Below are 23240 nucleotides of genomic sequence, written 5' to 3' on the forward strand. Positions count from 1 at the left end.
GATGGCTCCAGCCCGGGGTCTCCTATCCTTGCTCCAAACCTCCAACTCCTCCGGGAAGCCCTCCAGGAGGAAACCGCATACACAGAACATCCTGAGTTAGGAGGGCCTTGGCACTCAGCTGTGCCGACTGGGGGCTGAGACCCTGCCCTGCTCACAGAGCCCAAGCCCTGCTAAAATAGGACATGCACAGGTGCTTGCGCATGCACACATGCGCGTGTACACACACACACGAGAGAGAGAGAGAGAGAGAGAGAGAGAGAGAGAGAGAGAATGAGAATGAGAATGAGAATGAGAATGAGAATGAGAATGAGAATGAATACTTCTGGCCAGAAAGCACCCCTGCATCATCACCACCATAGCTGCATCTAAGATGGGGCAGGTGAGCCCCTGCCCCTTCAAGGGAGGCCCTGCTTGGCCCTTCTGCCTGTGGAGCATCATCCTGTTTATCTCCTCCTGGCTGAGTGGCTCTCAGTCTCCCTTTATGTTTAGGACAGCCTGGGCAGAGGTCCTTCATTCCTCCTACCCTGCAAGGGTGAGCATTCAAAAGGTGCTTAATAAATGCTCAGGGTGAGCATTCCATAGGGGCTCAATAAATGCTCACTGGATAAATGAATGAAGAAAGGAACAAAGGTGGTACAAGGTCTCTCCATGTGACTATCTTGGAACTTCCTGTGTTGACCAGGCTGGCCTTAAACTCACTCACAGAGCTCCTCCTGCCTCTGCCTCCTGAGTGCTAGGATTAAAGGTGTGCTCCATTACCACCTAGCTTTTTGGGGGTTTGTTTTTGTTTTTAAAGACAAGGACTCATGTAGTCTATAGACTAGCTTTGAACTTGCCATGTAGCCAAGGCTGATATTAAACTTGTGATCTTTCTTCCTCCATGGCTAAGTACTGAAGTTATAGGTGTGTACCGCCCGATTTATGTGGTGCTGGGGATCAAACCAAGAGCCTTGTGCATCCTAGGCAAGCTCTCTACCCACTGAGCTACACGCTCACCACCAGTCGGTCCCTAACATCTTGTTGCATCGCATGTCATTGTATAGCTCTAGAAGAAAGCAGGCGCTGCTGTCATGATCTCTATTTTGGAACTGGGAGGATAATTTAGGGCCAGATTCGAACCCATGCTCTTCTGCAACTCATCCACACACTGAGCCGAGTGGTGCAGGGTTGGGAGGCCCTCAAAGCATAGACTTTTCAAAGCAGGAGGCTAAGTCGCAAGACACACGGAGTTGGGGAGCCCCAACTGTACCCAGGGCCTTGAGTCCCTGCCCTGATTCCCCCTCAGTGGGAACCCCTCACCAGGGCCCCCAAACCATGGGCATTATGTCTTCTTTTGCACACTTCCATGGACAGTGGTCTCCTCCGCTATGCCAGTGGGACCACAGAACCCCAAGGAGTCTTGGTGACCACTGGGTTCCGACCCTGAGCTCCTGGTACAAACTTCATTTTGAAAGAGGAAGCTGAGCTGCTGATAGGGACTTAGCTGCTCAGTGGCAAGGCTGCAGGGTCTCCACCTGGAGCCTCCTTCTGTACCGCTCTTTCTATTGGCACTGAGCAGATGATGCCCTGTTAGTCCTTCTTTGGCCTCAGGGGCCTTTGAGCTTTCCTCTGCTCTGTCCTACCCAGGAAACTCACAAGCCATGGGTAGAGAAGGGCCCAGCGAATCTATGGCTGTTAGCCTTTCTGTGGTTTGCCAAGGCTTAGCCTCATCCATTCCCAGACCCCTTCCTCCTTGGACCTTGAGTAACACCTGTTTCCTAGTCCCCTGGGCCAACAAAAGCACAAACAGCCAGGACATTTTCTAGGGACCTTCCAGGCTCTGGGTGGTGGGAAGCCGGGAAGCCGAGAAGCTGCCAGACTAGACAAAGAGAAAGCTGGTGGGGGTGGGGGTGGGGGGGGGGGAGTGGGGTGGGGAGGTAGGGAGAGGGCAATGCACCCAGGACAACAGCTGCAAGGATCAAGGAGAGAGAGAAAGAAAGAAGGCAGTTGCCAGCTCTGTTGTCAGCAGGAAAGGACGGGAGGAGAGGAGAGGAGAGGAGCTAGCTGACTGCCATGGCCTGCCTTCCTCCCCTTGAGGGTAGGAGTGTGGAAGGAGGCACACTGGTTCTTGGAGGGTTTAAGCCAGCTGCTTCTAGGGCTTTCCTTATTGTTTTCTCATTTCCAGCTCCCAAGTCAGCTTCCTTCTCTTGGGCACAGAAAGAGTACGTAGGCTTTGGTGTCAGCCAGGCCAAGCTGCCGCAGTTCTGTCAGTGTCCCACGGGCCACTTCTCTAGGCCTTAGCCTCTGTATCTGTGGTCATCCCAACCTGACACCTGAGCCTGAGACCCCATCGCCTTCAACGTTGTGGCTTGCAGCCGTGAGGATTGGGGTGGCACGGTTTGGTGCAGGCCATCTGCAGACCCACCTCCTCTGCCCATAAAGGTGACAACCCACGACAAGGTTGCCATGCAAGACAGTCATCAGATCACCCTGCCTTCGGCACCCATCTCTTCCATAGCCTTAGCCCTGTCCAGGCAGGTGCAGAGATCCGTCCAGTCTGTGCTGTGCTGGGACAGATGGGGTGGGCCACCCCTCCTCCTTTGCCTTCCCTCATGAGGACCTGAACCTCAACTTGGGCTCTTTCTCCTGTCACAAGCCCCACTGATTAGGGACTGCGCACTTCAGATGTTTAGAGTCTTGGGTGAACCTACCCAGTTGGAACCCATGATGGTTTGCTTTCTTCTAGCAATAGAAAACTCATTCACCGACTGAGAAAGATAGGCCTGCTGGGAAATCTCCCTCCTCGAGGGAGATTTGGAGATTGCGGTCCTGCCCCTCTCTCTGACTACTACCCACCCTGTTTCTCTTTCCCATTCTCTCTTTGCCTCTTCTTCTTTCTTCTTACTTCTCCCTGCCTCCCGCCTCCCCTTTGGGGTTTCCACTTCTCTGTCAATTTGTAAATCAATCAACCAGCATGTGTTGCCCCTTCTGAGGCTGCGTGCATCTAGAGTGCGCATGGGTTTCAGGACCACCACGGCTCATATTACTTCCTTCATCCTCCACCCTGGCCCCTGACTCCAGCGAGCATCCCAGTTCTCACCTGGACACGCGCCTCCGTGAGTTTGGTCCTCTGGGCCAGCTCCTCTCGGGTGTAGATGTCTGGGTAGTGTGTCCTCTCGAAGGCCTTTTCCAGCTCCTCCAGCTGCTCAGCAGTGAACGTGGTCCGACTTCGACGCTGCTTACGCTTCAGAGGGAGGTCAGGTTCTGACTCCACGTCTGAGCCCTCGTCCAGACGGTTCCCTACAGCCGGGTGACATGGCGGGTACAAAGTTATGGCTGTGTCCTCCTTTGAACACTTCAGCGGGGTTCCAGTGTCTCGCAAAGGAAGAAGGCTGCCTATTACTCCATGGCTTAGCAGTGAAGGATGGCAGACACCCTCCATGCCCAGCCCAGGAGACTGGGTAAAAAAACTCTTTCTGCCATGAGTATTCCATTGCTTTTAAAGCCAGTCCCCTCCAGATGAGCATTTACTGACATGAGCATCTACACTGACATGGAAGCCCCTGACCTAAGACTCGATGAAATACATCTCTCAAAACTCAAAGGATAGGTCAGACGTCATGGCGCACACTCAGAAAGCAGAGGCAGGCGGATCGCTGTGAGTTCGAGGCCAGCCTGGTCTATAGAGTGAGTCCAGGACAGCCAAGGCTACACAGAGAAACCTTGTCTCAAAAAGCCAAAAAAAAAAAAAAAAAAAAAAAAAAAACCAAACAAACGAAAACTCTCAAAGGATAGGGTCCATCAAGGTGGCCGTGTGTGTGTGTGTGTGTGTGTGTGTGTGTGTGTAGGTGTCAAGGTCACACAAACCCATGGACCTTAGTTCAATTCCTTGGAAACCACATGGTGGAAAGAGATAACTCACTCTGGTAACAAGTACATGCATGCAAGTATGTGCTTCTCTCCTAAAACAAACACGTTTTTAAAAATCCTCAAAGGATGATAAGCTCCAAGGCAGGAGAATGTGGTTGGATTTCTACTGTACATCAGTAAGCCTGTCTTTTAGGAAAGTCAGAAAGCATAAGCCAGTAAGCAAGGAGCAATGCTACCTTTGGGAAAAGCATGCAAGGTAAAGGCTTTGGTCTCCCGTGTGGCTGTTTGGGAGAGCTGGTCCTCTGGGGTGAAGCATTGCCATAACAACCCTCTGGATACTGAGGAGAACAGGTCTATCCTGCTGCCCACAAAGATCCAAGAGACCAAGGCCTAGGTGTTGACTTCAGTTTCCACTGTCGCCCACCCCAGGGGGACAGACCTTTATTCCTGCAGCCTTCGGAAGGCAGCATCACTTGACAGTCTGGGAAACCTGACCTCCCCCCGCCCCCCCCAAGTCCCTTAAAAGCAGGTCAAATAAGGTTCAGAGACAGCAAGTCACTTAAAGGAGGCCACACAGTCTATAAGCCCAAGTCCCTTCCTTCATTCCTGTGGAGTGTGATGTAGTTGGGAGACAGTTTGGGTGTTTGAGGTCTCTTGGGACAACTCTGGTGCATCTGGGACCAGAGAGCTGGACCCAGGTCTCTCTCTTCCTCTTCATGTGTCTCTGAGGAAGTAACTTCCTCTCTGGGGACCATAGTCCCCTCAACTTGGAAGAGAGGATGAAATGTATTCATGCACCCCACACCACTGGAAGGCTTTGGAAAGGGGTGGGGAATCAAGTAGACAGGGAGTGATTTAGAATGCAATGCACACAGGTAATATTATTATTATTAATGATGGTTGAAGATGATGGGAAAATGGGAGAGGGGAGGGACAGAGAGGCCTGAGAAAGGACACAATGATCCTCTATACCCCTCAATGGCCTTGATTCAGTTTGTTGTACCCCATTATCTTGGCACCCCCTTCCCTATCCCCTAGGAACTCTTCATCTTCTGAATTAAATTAATCAAGAAGACTGAGTGTGCTGGTAGCCCTCTGGGCAGAGAAAGCAGGGATGGGGGGCCTTTTTGGAGCCTGGGAAGGGGGATTGTGGGGGGGAAAGAAGGCACGGAAAACCACTCATTAAATAATCAGCAGACTTGGGGTGGGCATAAGGGAACAGCTCCTGGCCAGCTGTGACCCCTGCCTTCCTACTTCACTGCAGCTGGGATATGCAACTGTCTCATGGACCAACTGCTGGTCTGGAGACAGCCCCCAAAGAGAAGGGAAAGTAAGGAGTCCTCTCTGGTTCCTGAATCCTGTTTCCACTTAGAGGAGTGGGAACCCCATGCTGAGCTCTAAGTTGCCCCCCCCCCCATCATATGGAAAGAAACAGTCTATCTTAGGAAGCTGCCAATCTGATGGAGGAGGCATCACTCCTGTGTTGGGACTCCCTAGTCCAAGGTGGGAAGTATTGTATCCACTGAGGTCACTACATGACCTGTAAAAAGCCAGGGAAGCTGGAAGACAGTGCAGGGACCAGAGACGCTGGGTTTGTCAAAGCCCAGGATGGTCTAGCCCAGGTTGGAGGTAGCGGAGAATGGGGAGTCTCTGGTGGGGCCTTCCATAGTCTCCCCCCAGTCACTCTACTTCTGCCTTCTTCAGGGTCTTTTTTTAGGTCCTATCCCATCCTAGGGAGCTGTCACTTGACTGCTGAGCTATGCCAAGAAGTCTCTGTAAACTAGTGAGGCTGGGAGCCACCTCCCATTCAGGTGTCCACCCACGAGGCTCCTAATTAAGCTCATTGTTTCCTATAAGAATGTGTAGGGCCACCTCCTGCTGTCCTTCCCTCTAGCCATGTCCTTGCTGTGGGATGGAGCCTGCTCATCCAACATAGCCCCTCACAGGGGCTTGCAGCAAAGCTTCCCCAGCCAGGCCAGCTACATTTCAGCACCATTGCGAGGGGGTTGGGGTGGGGGAGGGCTGTTAAGTCTCAAGCATCAGAAAACAGGGATGAAGGGCTGGGAGATGGCTCAGTAGGCAAAGTGCTCGCTGGACAAGTGTGAGGACCTGAGTTCAATCCCCAGCTTCCACATAAAGAGTCCGTAGAGGTTGTGTGCCTGAAATCTCAACACAGGGGGATGCAGAAACAAGTGAATCCCTGGGGGCTGCTGGCCAGCTACCCCAGCTTAATTGGTGGACCTTGGATGCTGATGAGATACCCTGTCTCAAAAGACAGCTCCTGAGGGCAAGAGCATCCAAGATTGATCTCTGGTTCCCACACATATCCGCCATCCTCCAACGCACACATACACACAGAGCTATAGTCTCCAGAGACAATGGCCGGGTCTGTGGATGGGTCTGCCGGTCTTGTGGCCAGCAGATCCTTGGCTGTGATATGGATGGTGCCTGGCACACAGCAGGTACTTAGGGTAAGGCCCTCACCCACAGCCTGGCAGAGCTATCTTAAGTGATTTTTGAAGTCTGCCATCCTGCACCACCCATTTCCATGTGGGGGAGGGGGAGAGGGCTTGCAGACCCTTCACACTGCTAACACAAAACCATCTCACCAGTTGGAATGCCAGAAGATGAGGATGGCCCTTTTTGACAGGTGGCCACTGGAGCCACGAACAGCGAGGCTGGAACAAAAGCCAAGGACCCCTGGCTTTGTACCTGACGGTAGACCCCTGCTTTGGCGGCCTCTTTGAGAAGCCCATCTGTGATCTTGAAATCGTGGGGGCTACCTCTACCCTTCCCAGCCTTTCCTGCCTCCTCTTTCTGGCTGGGGCAAGTCCTGAAGATAGTGGTGGGTTTTGAAGGTGCACAGCTCCCAAGGCAGTGGAAACCCAACACTAGCCAAGAGGCATAGGGTCTCTCTCTACTCTGCACCCCACCACAGAAGCGCACCCCCCCCCCCCCCCCGCCCAGCTCCATTCCCTGCACCCCTCTCCCTCCACCTCCCATTCCAGTTATTACAGTTTAACATAGGCCCTGGTGTGGAGCTGTGGTGGAGAAACGAATCACATAATAGTTGATATGCGTTTTAATCAAGTAATTCGGGCAGAGCCGAGAGCTGGCGAGTATGGGCCCGGTGTCCCTGAATACCAAGCAGGCCTGGGCGCAGGCCTCAGCAAATGGAAAAGTCATTTACAGCTCAGCTGGGGGCCGCCAGCCTAGTAGTGGCAGGAGCCCTCCCATCCTTTCTGTCCCCTCTGTGCAAAGTGCTCAGCTGTAACTGGCTCACCAGGTGTGCGCACGCTAGGCTGGTCTGCGGGAACTGGCCCACTCATGATTCAAAGAGACATGGGGGACTCCTGCGAGGAGAGGAAGCACCCCAACTCCCGCCCTCCTCTTCTGCCCATGTTCCTCTTGGACATTCAGCCCAGCACCAAGCAGCTTAGCCTGAGGTCCCAGCCCTCTGTCCTGCCTGAGTCTGCCCTCTCTATCCCACCCTGGGCTGTTCCTCACACATCTTCCCAGGCCCTGGTGACAAGGACTCAGCCACACACTCTGCCCCATGTAGGCTCTACACCCACTAGTTTGAGGGGAAGGGAGGGAGCTTGGAGCTCAGAAGCAACTGAAGGGTCTTCTTGTGTAGCGAGGGGTCTCCGTCAATCCCCAGGCCCTGTCGCCTTCTCTCCCGACCCTACATGAGGGAACTGGTGGAGCCAAAATATCTTGGGGCTCCAGGGATCCCATTAACTCCAGCTTCTGGGCCAAGACTGTGTTACAGACTTAAGAGTGCAAGGTGGGGGGCAGACAACTCTTCTCTGGGGCTTTCCACAGCCTGAGCCCAGCTTGGGAGCTCTGCTATACCTACCCCTTATGTAGAGAGATGGGTGAACTGTACCAATCCGGCAGGAGCTATCTCCTACTTCTTGAGTGGATTCTGGTCTGCCAGAGGGTAAGATGCCCACCCCCTCAGGTCTGAAGGACCTCTGACTGTCAGAACCCTTGCTTCCTTCAGGCTGTATGTGCAAACTCTGAGCCTTGGCGAGGTCATTTGTATCAGAAAATATAGGGTCACTATGGGGCATTATAAACATGAGCCTCTGCTAAGAGCACAGTACCTTTCTTAGGCACTAGAGGGCACTGTCTATGCATTCCTGACAGGAAGGGGCGGATCCGGGAAGAAGGAAGTAGTACTGCTTGGAATAGCACTGTATGATCAGAATTCAGTAATGTTTTTCCAGGGTGGATCTAGGGTTCTTTCTTCCGCACTGAACTGGGAACTTAGCATATGTCACATGTAGGAGAGAAACCAGGTATATATGGTGTGGCCAAGGATGCTGAGCAGGTACAGAGTTCAAATCTAGAGTTTATCTACCTGAAGATGGAAGGCTAAGGGTCCTGGGGAACTTTCCAACTCATTCTCTTTAATCTCTTGTCCCATGGGGCTAATGTAGGGTGTGGGAGGAGTGGCAGCTGTGTGGAATTATTTGAGCACCTTGGAGACAGGCACGAGCCTACCCTAACTGGAGCTGAACTCCAACACCTTACTCTTCCTGTAGCTTTAAGATCAAAGTTTTCATTCTCTTCTTCCTCAAGTTATTTCTGTGTATGTCACACTCGTGGAGTGTGTGGGCCGAGGGTAGGGTGGGTACAGCGGTCAGAGGACAGTCTTGGGTGTCATTCCTCAGGCACTCTCCCATTTTTTTTGTTTGAGACAAAGCCTTTTGATTGGCCTGGAACTCCACCAATCAGGCCAGGCTGGCTGGCCAGTGAATTTCCGGGATCTGCCCAGCTCAACCTCCCAGCACTGAGATGACAAGCCTGTGTCATGATTCTCCCCTCGCCCCCCTCCCCCGCCACCGACTTTTTAAATGGTTTCTGAGCCTCGAACCCAAGCCCTTCTGCTTACAAGGCGAGCGCTTTCCCAACTGAGCCATCTCCTTGGGTTGTTCTGATCACTGGCTCACTTAACATCCAGCAGAGAGAGCAACAAAGCCTCAAGCAGAGAGTGCTGGGCGGAGTGGAGCCCAGGACACCATTTTCTGCCTTTAGTCCTGTCTAAGAGGGCATTGGCCAGAGCAACCAAAGCTGACAAGGGCTCCAGGGAGGAACCAGAGCTGATGGCTCAGGCCGGGGCATCTGTCGGTTTCCTTCCAGCCACAGGTGCTGGGCTGGTCATTGCTAAAAAGGATGAGTGATGAGGGTATCAAAAGACGCTAAGCAGAGAGAAGATCACGATCCCAGGATGAGCTCCCAGACCTGTGTGGGACAGAGCTCCAAGGTGACCAGCTCCGTGAGCCACTGCCCAGACCCCTTGTCTTCTTTCACCTGGCAGAGAAGATGGGCACCCTCAGGCTCTAACACACACAGAACACCGTGTGTCGCTCGTCCTCTCAGAATTTCCCAATTCTTGACATCTGCTGCTATGGCTCTCCCTCACTGTAGCTCCAAAGTGACCCTCAAGAGGCACAAAGTGCCGCCCAGCCCCACAGCATGTGGGGGTGGGGGGTGGGGAGGAGAGTGACTTTATCCCTCTGGGCCAAATGAAGCAGCTGATAGTCCTGATTGCTTAGGGTCCTCTTGCCTGATGATGGAGGGGACATGGTAAGACAAAGGCTATGAAGTACCTGACACCTAGTAAGTACCTGATGACTGGCTGCTGTCACCACCAGCACCCTAACAAAGAAGACTTAGTTTACCCTGGGTCCCAGAGGCAAATATTTGTCTGACACAAAATCTAAAAGCAAGGAGCAAGTGTGTGAATAGATGAATAAATAAATGAGCAAATGACCATATAAATAAATACACTCTTTTATCCTCCCTTTCTTGCCACACACAATCCCCTCCACTTTATTCTTTATAGAGGAACCTGTCACCCCCTCCCCCAAAAAATAATCAATGGCACCTGCAGAAGAGCAAGTGGGGGGCTGAGGTCTCAGGGAAGTGACCCAACAAGAATACACATGTTACAGAACCAGGTAGGGAAGGCGGGGGCAGCGTGGAGGGAGGGCTGGAGAGCTAAGAAGAGGTTCCAAAGTCAGTGCAGGAGAAAGAGGGCAGCTGTCCCTTCCTACAGATGAGCCTTCCGAGCCTCAATGCTGTGAAGTCAGATCTGCCTGGACCCTCCTCCTCCCTGCCCCTCCTCACCCTCCTCAGTGCTGACAGAAGGCTATAGTCATGGAGAAGTCCAGTGGGGAAACCAGCGTTGGGACTCAGGCTTCTGGCCCACTCCTCTGCCAATTCAGCCAAGAAGTCTGGGGCTAAAAGACTAACTAACTAACTGAAAGGCCAGAGCTGGCCAGTGGTGGCACACACCTTGAATCCCAGCACATGCAGAGGCAGTCGGATCTCTGTGAGTTCTATGAGTTTGAGGCTAGCCTGGTCTACAGAGTGAGTTCCAGGACGGCTACAGCTACACTCTCTCACTCTCTGTGACCCTGCCTCAAGACCATAAGAGAGTGCAGAAGCCACAGCCTCCCTCATCGGAGAAACAAGCACTGACTGAGGGGCCGGAAGCCTGTGCAGTTGGTGAGCAAGAGGGCCCGAGTTTGACTCCTAGAACCCACGGAAGACCCAGGTATCACACACAGCCTTGTCATCCCAGTCATGGAGAGAAGGAGACAGGAGGAAGCCCCGAGGCTCACAGGGCAGCAGACCTAGTCTATCTGGGGCGGGGGGGGGGGGGGGGGGAGATGGGGACAGGGTGCTAGGCCAGTGGAAGACCCTGACTCAATACAAAGGTGGAGAGGACCCCGAGGAATGACAACTGGGGTTGTCCTCTGGTCTCCACACACGTGAGCACACCTTTGCATATGCATGGGCTTTATACACACACACACACACACACACACAGAGAGAGAGAGAGAGAGAGAGAGAGAGAGAGAGAGAGAGAGACAGACAGACAGACAGACAGACAGACAGACAGACAGACAGACAGACAGACAGGCAGACAGAGGATTCAAGCATGCCCAAATCGAAGCTTCCTCTCCAGGACTCTGCCACCTGCTTTCCTTTCTCAACTCATTTCTACCCATCCAGCTTCCTCAGTTTTATTAGGAAGGCCTTGCAGAAAATTCTGGAACTAGCATTCTGCTGCAAGAGAAGGTGTATGGCTCTGGGTGTCTCTGTAGGCGTCACGGAGCCCCTCCTGCAGGCTGCGTAGGCCCACAGGAACCAACATCAACTGTCCCTTCCTGCTTCTAACACAGCCCCCAACCCTACAGCCATAACTTAGCAGACAGCTCGGGGGATCACTGCAAAAGCAGGTATCTCCCCATCCCTGGGGCAGATTGCTCCAGTGCAGGCCACACATTCCTCCCTAGAGACAGGGAGCCTTACCTAGGACACTCACCTACCAGAGAAGTGACGTGAAGTGGCAACCCTCTGAGCATTCTGCTGCATTCATTCCTCGGGCTGCCTCCAGGAGCTCTGGGGAGGCGGCAGATATGGGTGCTGGCTAAATGTGGCTGGCAGATATGGGGCATGGGTGCTTTGGTGAAGAGGAGAAATCACTTTAGTGTGCGGTGGGCCACCCCAGTAATGATGGATAGCAGAATATTTTTAAGTGGCCAGGGCACAGGAGTCTAAGTGTCCCCAGCACAAAGGAATGGCACATGTTTGAGGGGGTGGACAGGTGACTATGTGTCCACTGAAATGTCTCCTGCACCCCCAGACATGGGCAACTACTATGTCTTGCTTTAAAATTTAAGATGAAGGACTGGGGAGGTGGCTTGGCACTTAAGAGCACTGATTGCTCTTCCAAAGGACTTCGGTTCAGTTCCCAGCCCCCACATAGTAGCTAACAACTAACTGTAACTCCAGTTCCAGGGGATCTGATGCTCTCTTCCACAAGCATTGAATACACGTGGTACACATGCATGCATACAAAGCATATACACACAAACACACACACAAATATATATATCCCAAGACGCACTTATACAGCTGCACCTGAAAAGATACAGCTCAGTTGGTAGAGTGCTTGCCTAATGTGCAGTAAACTGGGTTCTGCCCCCAGCACAGGAGGACTAGCACACACCTATAATGTAGCACTTGGAGGACAGCCTGAGCTACATAAGACCGTATCTCAAATATATATGTGTGTAAATACATATATATGCATGTGTGTGTCACTGCAGAAGCCCCAGAACTCACCCAGATAAGAGGACCACGGCCTCATCCATGGGAAGATTCCCAGAAGGCCTTTGGGCTGGTTACAAAGATAAAATACAAACTTCAAACAGGAAGCTTGAAGTTTCACCAACCTGCTGTGTGACCTTTGTTGACCCTCACCCCCTCTCTGAGTCCCAGCTCCCCATCTTTAAGAAGCAGGGGTTCTCCTAGGTGTCTCAGATCAACCTGAGAAAGGGCCCTGGCTCCACCGCAAAGCTCCTAACAGTGTACTCAGCACACAGTAAGTAGGGCAGCTGGCTGTCATAAATGCCCATCACCCTAGAAAGGACTACAGATTAGAAGGGGTTGGAATTTCAGAAGGAGTCTGAATACAAGTTAGGGGGATCAGTGTGTGGGCCACAGGATATCCTAAAATTTTTGTTTCTTGCATGGGGGCAATGCTCTTCCCTCACAAGCTGTCGGGGCTAGCTCTACTTCTTCTGACTTCTAAGCCCCCTTCCTCTCTTAGAAGGGAAAAGGAAGCTCTCTCTCCTCTTCCCTTTCTTCCCCTCCCCCTCCTTTCTCTTCCTTCTCTCCTTGCTGTCTCTCTGTTTCTCTGTCTCTGCATGTGTCTCTGTCTGTCTCTGTCTATCTCTCTGTTTCTCTCCCCCGCCCCTTCCTTCATAATACCCCTTGCACCTGGCTGGTCACTGGCCAGAGCATCTGCCTCCTCCCCTCCTGCCCTCTCCCCAGCAACCTCTTCCCTGGCAGGCAGCTGTGGGGGGTAGGGAACAACTCTCCATCAATCCAGGCTGCCCAGCCCTCTCCAGCTGGCCTGGCCAGGCTGTTCCCAGGCAGAGCAGGTCCGCAGTGGAAGGTGGTGGAAAAATGTGGACAAATTTCTGATTTGCAACACTCTGGGAAAGAGTTTATTGCCATTGTTTGAGGACGAATGTGTAAATAAAGCAAGGCGAAGATGGTGGGGGAGGCTGACGAGAGGCAGAAAACGAGAAATTTTATGGCCATAAGGAGCGTACTCTAATGGTGATTTCTGAGGCATTGGACCATGCTAGTTACTTAGCCAAATGATTGCCAAGGCGCTGGGCGAGGCGGCTTATTTCTTAATTACGGCTACGTCTTACAGCAGGCAAGACGCCCCTGCCCTGCAAGGCTTGGTCCAGAGCAGACGCTTGCCTGAAACCAGGTCCTGACATTGGGATGCTAGTGGGCAGTGAGAGAGTGGGAGCCATCACCTGCTGCCATCAGGGAAAGGGGGAACCCAGAACTTCCATCTATGCCTTTGACTAGGTACCCGTGTCACCCTGTCCCACCCTGTCCTGGGAATAATACCACCTTGCTTGGAAGAGAAAGATAAACTTGGAACTTGGGCTAAGCTCCCTTGAAGCTGCCCAGCTGTGAGGACAAAGGGTGACACCAGGGAAGGTAGTCAGGAAGGGGTAGGCAGCTGGCTCTGTGTCACCTGGACCAGGTGCAATACGCCCATGATCCTGTCAGGAAGGAAGGTAGGCTAGACAGTCACTCTGGGTGCTAACACTTTTGGCTTTGTGTGAGTTCTAACATCCGGCCTCTCTCATGCTCTCAGAGTGGGTGACTGTCATTCTCAGGGTTGGGGAAATAGATTTGCAAAAGTGACCAGTTACCAGCCTGTTGAACAGCCGGCTGCCTTCTGCGGTTTCTGTCTGTCCATAGTGGCACAACAGAGGGAAGAAGGAAGTGGCAATTGATTAAGGACCAGCTTGGATCTGAGATGTCCCACGAGCTCATAAAGCAGCTAGGACCTTCAGTTCCCTTATGTAAGGGGGAGCCAGGACTCCTCAGGAAACACTCAGAAAGCTGAGGAGACCTGAGCCAATGGTAAGATGCAAGGTCTGGGTCCAAAGCCGGGGAAAGGGCCTCAGTGCTAAAACTGTATCCTGCCAGCATGCTGTACATCAGCAGTGCCTCCCAAGCTTCCCACACGGGGATCACCTGGTGGGCCTCTGGGTGCCTAAGAATGTGTGTATGCAGCCTAGATCCCTGGAATCTCCTGTGAGGGCTGGTCACTTGTAGCTTCGAAGGCCACTCTGCAAGAACCGATCTCAGGACCCCACAAGGTGGGGGCTTCTCCACAGAGAGGGAAAAGCCATGTAGACTACAGCTCTTCTCCCCTACTGTGAAGGTGGAAACAGAAACAGAATCTACCTGCTATGGTTGCAGCGAGTGTGTGTGTGTGTGTGTGTGCGCGCGCGTGCACAGGCCCCAGGCCCCAGTCTCCAGGCTGCGCTCCCCCCGCCCCCCCTTCTGGGCACACCCCTTCTCTATACCTATGCTCTGGCCTAAGTCCCCTCTCAACCTCTCACTCTTCTCATTTATGCTCTGCAGTCAGAAGCAAACCGTGACATTTTCAGGGCAAAGAGCTTGACCCAATCAAGAGAGGCCCTTAAGAGGCTGAAGTTGGGATGGCACCTGTCCCAGAACAACTCTGCGGTTGAAGGATTTGGAGGGCCCACATGAGTATATGTTGTCAGTATGCTTTGTTCATTGCTTTATTCTTTTTTTTTTTTTTTTAATTTTTTTTTTCATTGCTTTATTCTTGATGCCCAGGAGAGAAGCTGGCCTACAATAATGAATGAATCAATGAATGAGTGGTTGAGTGAATGAATAAATAAGCAAAGAAAGAATGCTCTTTTCTCATATCCAGATGGATGCCCTAACTTGCAAAGCCACGGCAAATGCCAACAGCAGTTCGCTCTCTAAGCCAGCATGATTGTTGCCTAGTCTGTACCATCTCCTTGCACAAGAATCTCATTAGGGATGGATTTATGTGGTACCCGCCGCCTCCCTGGTCCCTGCTGACTGCTCTAAGAGGGCTGAGGACCTGAGCCCTGAAAACCGACATGCGGACCCTCCATCCAATCCTCCATCTGTATCCAGATGTTCAATTCACTCCTGTCCCCCTGAAAACACAGGGTCTTCATCATGACTAACTCCCTCTACCTGGGGCCTCTCTGACTAGAATCAAAGAGCTCTGTAAACAGGCTGCAGGGGAGGTAAAACCCAGTCTGGTCCTGCTACCTATGCCATTTCGACAGTTATATGTTTCTGATAATATAGATGATAGATAAATATGGGTAGATAGATACATTGATAGATAAATACATGATGGATAGATAGATGGATAGATTATATATATGACAGACAGCTAGATAGATATGTAGGTACACATATAGATTAATAGATAAAATCTGTTACTTGTAGAGCTGGAGCGCTGGCTCAGTAGTTAAGAGAAGTGTCTGCTCTTCCAGAGGTCCTGAGTTCAATTCCCACCAACCACGTGGTGGCTCACAGCCATCTATAATATGCTCTGATGCTCTCTTCAGGTCTGCTAGTGTACATGCAGGCAGAGCACTGTATACATAAAAATAAATATATATATATTTTAAAAAATCTGTTATTTGTAACCAGCAGCAATTACTGCTTTGAGCTCAATCAGCTGAATCTTGTTATAATAAATAATGTAATTTCCCCCAAGTGTGGCCAACCACACTTAAGGTCCCAGGAAGTGATACATGCCAAAGACACACTGGTTCTCAGAAGGCAAAAATCCTTGCTTCTGGGTACTGTGAACAAAGACAAAACGTTCTCATTGAAGGAGCTGAGGGCAGAGGACTAGCTGGAGAGTTGAGTTGGAGGCTACTGTGTGATGACAACCTGAAACTGGGCATCTGAGAAGCCGTATTAGGTGCCAAGCTGTGCACTCATAACAACACCCGTGAGCATCGAGGCCAACCTCATTCTAAGGATGAGAGTCAAAGAAGGACCCAAGACCACACAGCTATTGGTGGCAGAGTCAGGACTTGAACCCAGATCTCCAGTTACTTCATTTACCCTTTGTGAAGTGAGGGTATTGAAAAGGCTATGGAAACTCTACAACACCCTTGGGCTGCAGCTGCCTCTGTTCTCCTTATAGCTCCTTTTTCTCTCCTGCCCCAGAACCACATTCTGCTGCCTGTGAACGGCCTGTAAGGGGAGCTGAGGAGGACCAGACCTCCGAGCACTGACGCTGCATGTGGTAATAGTGGATGAAGTATTCTGGGCACAGACATGTCTGGTGGTAGGTGCTGTGCAGGGTGGGACAGATGGGGACAATCTCACTTGCACTGCCAGACATGGTCGGCCAGGCACAGGTGCGTCTACCTGTGTTCCTTAGGATTCCAGGGGGGGAGGTGTTTCTTGGTTTCCCTTTTTGAGGCAAGTTCTGCTCTGAACGCACACTAGCCTGAAGCTCATGCTGTGGGCTGGGCATGTGGCTCAGTTGAGAGAATGCCTGCCTAGCATGCATGAGGTCCTGAGTTCAATCCACAGCACCTCACAGACTGAAACAGGAAAACTGGGAGTTCATGGTCACTTTTGGTTGCAAGCCAGCCTAGAATATGCAAGATCAAAACACAGAATAGCTAACTGTGCAGCCCAGTCTGGTCTCACTCTCTTGGCAACCCTTTCCCCTCCAAGTGTTGGGATTGTAGGCATGAACTGGCAAGTCCAACTATTTTCTATACTGTATTGCTGGCAAAGCCAAGCTTCAGGATTCGCATCCAGAGCTCCCATCCCCAAACCCTCTGTGGTGCTATGAGCGACAATGTTGCTCCACATTGTCCTCCTGAACAAGCAACTGGGGCCTCCCAGCCTAACCTAGGCCTCTCTCCCTCCCCAGCTGTGCCCCTGCTCTCTAATTAGATTCCCCTGGAAATAAAAGGTTTTGTGCAGTTCTGCTAAATGCAAAGAGGTTTTTACAATTGCTTTTCTTTCTCCTCGTTAATAACTCGCCACGTCTCAAGGAGGTTGTACTTATGGCCGGCACGCTGGAAAATTATTCTGTCTCTTGCGAATTCACTTTCCTCTTGAGGAAAATTGAAAACTAGATTTTTCTTCTCTGTCCTGGCCCCTCTCTCTACGGACCCTGTGCTCAGAATAGTCTTACCGTCATCCACATCCCCTCCAAGGCCTTTCTCTGCCTCCAAAGCAGAATTCTCTGTGTCCTGCCCCCAGCGTGGAAAGGCGGGTGGCCCCAGGCTGATCTGGAGAACAGTGAGGGATCTTTCAAAAGTTTAGGGAGCCCCAGTGAGTGGTGGGGTGGCCTGGGGTGGGGGCAGAGCAGTCGGCTCCACTTTGAGATGCTTTTTGCCTACAGAGAACTGGCCGGGCTCCAGCCTTCCTGAGGCTGGGCACTGGGCAAGCTGGGAGCCTTTATTGGTCCCATCGGGTTCCCGTTAAGGGTCAGGAAGTAAATCACAAACAAATGGACCGCATTTCCATTTCTGAAGGCATCTCCAGCCGGATGGGCCCTCCACGTGAGGAGCATCCTCTTAAGTGGGGCCTGATGGACTCAGGAGCCAGGTGGACAGTATCCCCGTGGGCCAGGGCGGCCATCTGCACAGCCCAAGGCCCTCACTGGTCAGTACCACCCTCTAGTTCCCCAAACCTAGCTAGTAAGGCTTCCTTCATGATAGGAGAATACACAGATGATTGGATGCCTAGTGGAGGTGGGGGTAGGTGGAAGGGGTGAGGGTGTGTGGTGGTGTGGATGTGGGTGGCTACTGCTGCAGATTGGGACCCTGAGTCCCTGGGCTTCAGGAATTTGGAGTGAAGGAGAGCTTGCTGAAGACGTAAAGCAGGCATAGGTTGGCGCAACCACAGCCAATGGTTCACAGGTGGGCCACAGACCCTGGGCACCTGAGCAGGTACCAAAGCCACACCATTCTATGTGTCACATTCCTTAGCTCCCAAGCTCTCCTGTCCTGCTCTTAAGGCAGGGTTTGGCAAAGGGAAGCAGACTCAGCCACACCCATGGAGATAATTAAATTTTGCAATGATGGAGGGGCTATTTGCCAACCAAGCTTGGGGTACCTAGTATCTCATTTAATCCTTGCAGGTGCTCCTCTGGGCAGGTGGGTACCATCATGTCTGTGTGAGGGACCCAGGTTCCAAATGGTAGTGCCACTCCACCATAAGGGTGTGCAGAAGGCAGCTCCCATGGCCCAGATGCTTTGGAGGCACTTGCCAAATAGTTCTTTTTAACTATTCACAAAGAGCTGGCTCTCTCCACCACATAAAGCATCCGGTAGAGATGAAGCTACATCCCGGGTCACAGAAGTTCTGTGCTGACTATGGGGCTGACCCTGGGGTGGAGGGGTCTCTGTCACCAGAGGTGTTCCAGCTGTTTGTCTGAGACCTGCTTCCATACCAAGAAATGCCAGCCTAAACCTGCTGTGCTTCTTCAGCAAGCTTTCAACTGATTGAAGAGAGGGGATGGGATTCACAGGAAGTTACACAGCAGGTGACTTGGTGGGGGTGGGGTGGGGTAAGGAGTGGTCTCCGACTCTCTTTGTTTCTAAAGAACCCCAGATGTCCTTGGAGTAAGTCACTGAAGAGCAGGGTGAATGGCAGCATGCCTTACCAGACAATGAAGGCATATGCTCTGTGGCTACTTTTCATTAAGTCCTAAGGTCACCCATCACTGGCTCTAAAGCGTGGTGGTCCCCTTCTGTTCTCTCCCTTGGGAGCTTGGAAGCAGGGCCACCCTATATGCAATGAGGGTGTCCTAGACCTGGAAACAAGAAAGGGGGGGCGGGAAGGAGAGATACTGCCCCCCCCCAGTACCAGGAACAGAGTGTTGTCCCACCAAACTGGGATCCTCTGTTCCTAGGACAGAAGAAACAGGGTTAAGCAAGGAGAGAAGGAATCCCAGTCTCTTAGCCCCAGCTCCTCCCCCCGGGGGCCCCTTGGGAAAACTGACACAAGAGCTTGCCACATCCTCTTGGGCCCTGACATGTTGGGGAGAAACCTGAGGAAGCGGAGGACTAGCCTGGGAAGAGACTTATCTATAGCCATGTGGCTGAGTCACTGTTTGCTGAAGGTTGCCTAGATGTGTCCCAACAGGCACAAGAGCCCAGGGCCGGCTCCAGCTGCAGACACACCCAAGCGCCCCAAAGAAGGACAAAGGCAAGCCTCCTCCTGGGAGGTGTGTGTGTGTGTGTGTGTGTGTGTGTGTGTGTGTGTGTGTGTGTGTGTGTGTGTTTGTCCCAGAGAAAAGCCCATGTAAATGCATGGAAAGGGATGGGCATCTTATTGGTGCTCCAGAAACGGAAGTCATTATCATGGCTAGCAAGCTTTTAATGACAGGTGAGTTCTCTCAGACTGGTATCTCTTCTAACCTGTCACCTCTGTGCGATGACTTGATAATGCTGGGGTTTTGTAGGTGAGGAGAGTGACACCGGGAAGGGTTTGGCTTGGGCAGCGGCCACTGGACTCTCCATAGGGCTAAGCCTTACCAGGGAGCTTTTAAACAGCTACCCAAGTCCACTCTGGTCTGGAGGCAATTCCAGATAGCACCGGGGTCCCAGCTGAAGGGGACGGTATGCCCAAGTGCCTGGACCTGGGAAGTGAGTAGCCTATACTGAGGTCTATATGGTGCTTCCCTGAATCCTCAGCTCTTCATTGCTCCCTTCCCCACTGCAGCACAAGGAGAAGATGCAGAGCAAAGCACACACCCCTACATCTGGCCTCACACCCTGCAGCTGTGTCCCTGACCCACCTGCTGAAGCTGGGGCTCCTGTACTGTCATCAGGAGCAGCTTCTGGGGGGAAAGGGCATCTTTATGGGGCACAGCTCAGCAGGTATGTGTGATTATGGAGCACTGGGGGCGTGGTGAATTGGATCCCTAGCCCTGCTAAACTGGGCGTGGTTGTGCTTTAGTACTGTAGAGGTGAATTCAAGAAGATCAGAAGTTCAAGGTCATCCTTGGCTGCGTAGCCAGACTAGGCTACAAGAGATGCTGTGGGGGGTGGGGGGAGGAGCGGGGAGGTGGTTGAGTATGGGAGTGGGGTCGCATGACAAATCACTCTTACACCCCAGACGCTCTCAGAAGGACACAGGCAAAGGTCAATCACTCAGCACCGTTCTCCCTAGCTCTTCCCCTTTTCTGTTACCTTTGCCCAGACACTTTTCTTTCTTTCTTTCTTTCTTTCTTTCTTTCTTTCTTTCTTTCTTTCTTTCGTTGTTGTTGTTTGTTTTTGTTTTTCCCCAGACAGGGTCTAACTATGTAGCCCTGGCTGTCCCAGAATTTACTATATAAACCAGAATAGCCTTGAACTCACAGAGATCTACCTGCCTCTTCCTCCTGAGAGCTGGGATTAAAGACATGCACCACCACACCCTTCTAACATGGGTATTATTACCCTCCTCTGTCGCACAGTTATGGCAGAGAGGGGAAGAGACTTGCCTGATAGTATACCCAGCTCTCCGTGGAAGGGTCAGGACTTGAACATTTTTCCTTAACTCAGCTTCTCAGCCACCGATAAACTGTCTTTTTTTAAATTTTTTTAAATCTGAATCAGGAGGAAATGAAGTCACATCAAAGGAAGAACCAGCCAGCCTTGGTAGCCCTAAGCCCTAGAACCAGCTGTCAAGTGAGGGAAGGGGGGGAAGGGGGATGCCGTAGAGCATCTCTGGGTCTTTCCTCAATAACCAGAAAAGGCCCCTACCCCTTAAGACTCTGAGCCAAGTTCACCAATAGGCAGTATGGATTTTCCCCAAGTGAGGTGAGAGGAAATTCAATCCTGTTTCCTTAGGTCTGCGCTTGCCAAAAATCTGTTTGCTCCAAGCACTCTGAGAAGCCTCAGCTGCCTTGTTTCAAATAATTGACTTTCAAAGGCTGTTTTTGGGTGAACTATTACCTCACAGTACCTGGGTGAGAGGTGGGACCCTGAGGACCTTGCCAGGGACCAGGGAGGTGCCCGGCTTGGTAAACAGCCAGATGCTTTCTGCAGTGGCCTTGCTAGCCTCTTCCTGCCCTAAGTCTTTCCCATGGTCACAGGCCAGTTGGGTCTTAAGTCACCCTGGAGGCTGACCGAGCAGCAGCAGGCAGGGCCCCCTGACCCCTGTGGCATTGCACATCTAAGGAGAACTGAGGCACCTGGGGGATGTGTCCACCCATGGGCTGGCCATTCTGGGGCTGAGGCAGAGCATGGGCCATCACTCCCCCATCAACTTCTTTGGGAGGCTTGGGTTCCCGCCCACCAGAACAGGCTCAGCGCCTGTCCTAACTGCATGTGGAGGCGTGTGGGCAGGCGCTGTTTGGGCTTGGTTTTCATCCAGGAATGCAGAATTCTTTTATCTTTTCAACTAATTTCTTCTTAGTTGCTTTTGTTTTGGGGGCTCATTATTTGTTTATTCACTTTTGGGTTTCTGAGAACAGAGTCTCACTGCAGCTGGCCTTAAACTCTTCGATCCCCCTGCTTCCACCTTCCTGGGCTTACCGTCCCATGCCACTGTGCCTAGTTTATTTTAGATTTTCTTGTTGTTTGGATTTTGAAACAAGGTCCTCTGTGCAGCCCAGGCAGATTTGAAATGTGTCATCCTCTTGCCTCCCTTCATGGGTGCTAGGAGGCCAGGGGTGAGCCACAGGGCAGACTACAGAACAATCTGAGGTAATCAAGGCGCTACTTTGAAGCTGAGTCTGACTGTTGCGCCTTGGGGAGAGAAGCCGCAGCTCCTTGCTCTTCCTCAGAACAGCACCACTCCCCCAGTGGAGCTCATTCACACCCCATCTCTCCAGCCCCAGGCACAAGCCCTGCTCCCCACCTTGAACACCTCGGATCATCCCATCAGTGAATGACACAAGCTATGGATATGTTATGGGGTGGGGGGGACACAAAGCTGAGTGCAGAGACGCTGCCAACCCCTTCTTGCCAGCCAGGTTGGGCATCGGGGGTGTATTGAGTCCCTGCTGTGACCAGGCTGGCTGCATGCAAAGGCTATCTCCCTCTATAAAGAAATGCATGCTACCCGAAGCCGTAGAGAGATACGAGCGTAGAGAAATGGGGCCATTTTCCCAAGGGCTTCAGGTTGGCACTTGAGTTCATCTGACAGAGCCTGGAAGGGACCAAGGGCAGCCTCTCTCCTTACTCAGGGCTCACTGTTGTGTGTCTAGAAGAGGCTCCAGGGCAAGAAGTTCTCTTCAGGGCCTTACCTCCATATATATAAAAATGGGGGAAGGATTGTGTGTCCCCCAAGTCTTCAGCCCAGGCAGACCTGATATCTCATCACTTACTGTGTGGTCTGAGCAGTTGATGTCACCCTCGGCTTCTCCAATTGTAAAAGAGAGGGAAAAGGATCTTTCACAGAGGCCTAGGAGGAAACTTTGTCAACTGTGAAGTTCCAAGCCGCATTTAGTATTGCGGTCACTTCATTCCTTGTTATCCACACAGCCTCCCTACCATCATCCCTAGAGCACCCTACCTTCCTTCTCTGTGGTACCCATGGTAATCTCAGTGCTGTCACCTGCTGACTAGCCAGCCTAACCCACTTGGTGAGTTCCAGGCTAATGAAAGACTCTGTTCTAAGATACAGGCTATGCACTGGGGAAGACAACTCAGCAATTAAGAGTGCACTGCTCTTGCCAAGGACCAGAATTCAATTCCCAGCACCCATCCAGGCCTGCTCACAACGCTCTGTAACTTCAGCTCCAGGGAAGCCCAAAGCCTCCGGCCTTTTCTGGCATCTGCAGTCATGTGTGCGGAGAAGCGCATGCCTGCACACACACACAGACACCCACAGTCACACATAGACACAGAAGCACACACATATACACATGAATCTTTAAAAAAAAAAAAAACAGAAGAAAGAAGGTTGCTGGATCCTGAGTAATAACATTAAAGGTTGACCTCTGGTCCATCCCTGTTTGGGCAAGGGAGTACACACACACACACACACACGCGCGCGCGCGCGCGCGCACAAAACCAACCCAAATTCCAGCTACTTCAAGACTAGCAGTCACAGTAGTTCTGTGGCTGTAGGTTAGCTCTCTGTGGAACAGCAATGGCACAGGCCTGCTGAGCCAAAAACAAACAAGGGGGCCTCTAGGACCTGGCAACACAGCTCCTCCTGCTCAAACCAACAGCAGACAAGAGAAATGAGGAAGCTTGGCACAGGCAGGGTGTGTCCCAAGACCCTAGCCAACACCATGCTGTGTAGGAGTACAATAGTGTCACTTCCCTGTCCCACTGTCAGAGGACACATAGTGGAGATAAACACACTTCTCCAGCAAGAAACATCTAGAATATCAGACTCTCGAACTACCCACACCCAAAGTCTAGCAGCAGGAAGCAGGAGAGGCAGACTCTCTGGGCACTTCGACTGATTTCCGCTTACAGTAAGCAAGTGATTTTTTTTTTTTTCCCAATAAGAAAAGTTAATTAAATATTTGTAGACGTTAAGAGCCAGATTTC

General features: G+C 51.8%; 1 protein-coding gene across 1 annotated transcript in view; it reads right to left on the reverse strand.

The window, feature by feature from the left end:
* The window catches only part of Pax7 (paired box 7), a 94723-nt gene that overhangs the window by 41824 nt on the left and 29659 nt on the right, over positions 1 to 23240 (reverse strand). The window contains exon 5 of the mRNA XM_051170923.1: positions 3080 to 3279. Within this exon, the coding sequence (XP_051026880.1) occupies positions 3080 to 3279 (200 nt within the window). The remainder of the gene's footprint in view (positions 1 to 3079; positions 3280 to 23240) is intronic.

This window comes from Acomys russatus, chromosome 29, assembly GCF_903995435.1.
Source record: "Acomys russatus chromosome 29, mAcoRus1.1, whole genome shotgun sequence".
Lineage (NCBI taxonomy): Eukaryota > Metazoa > Chordata > Mammalia > Rodentia > Muridae > Acomys > Acomys russatus.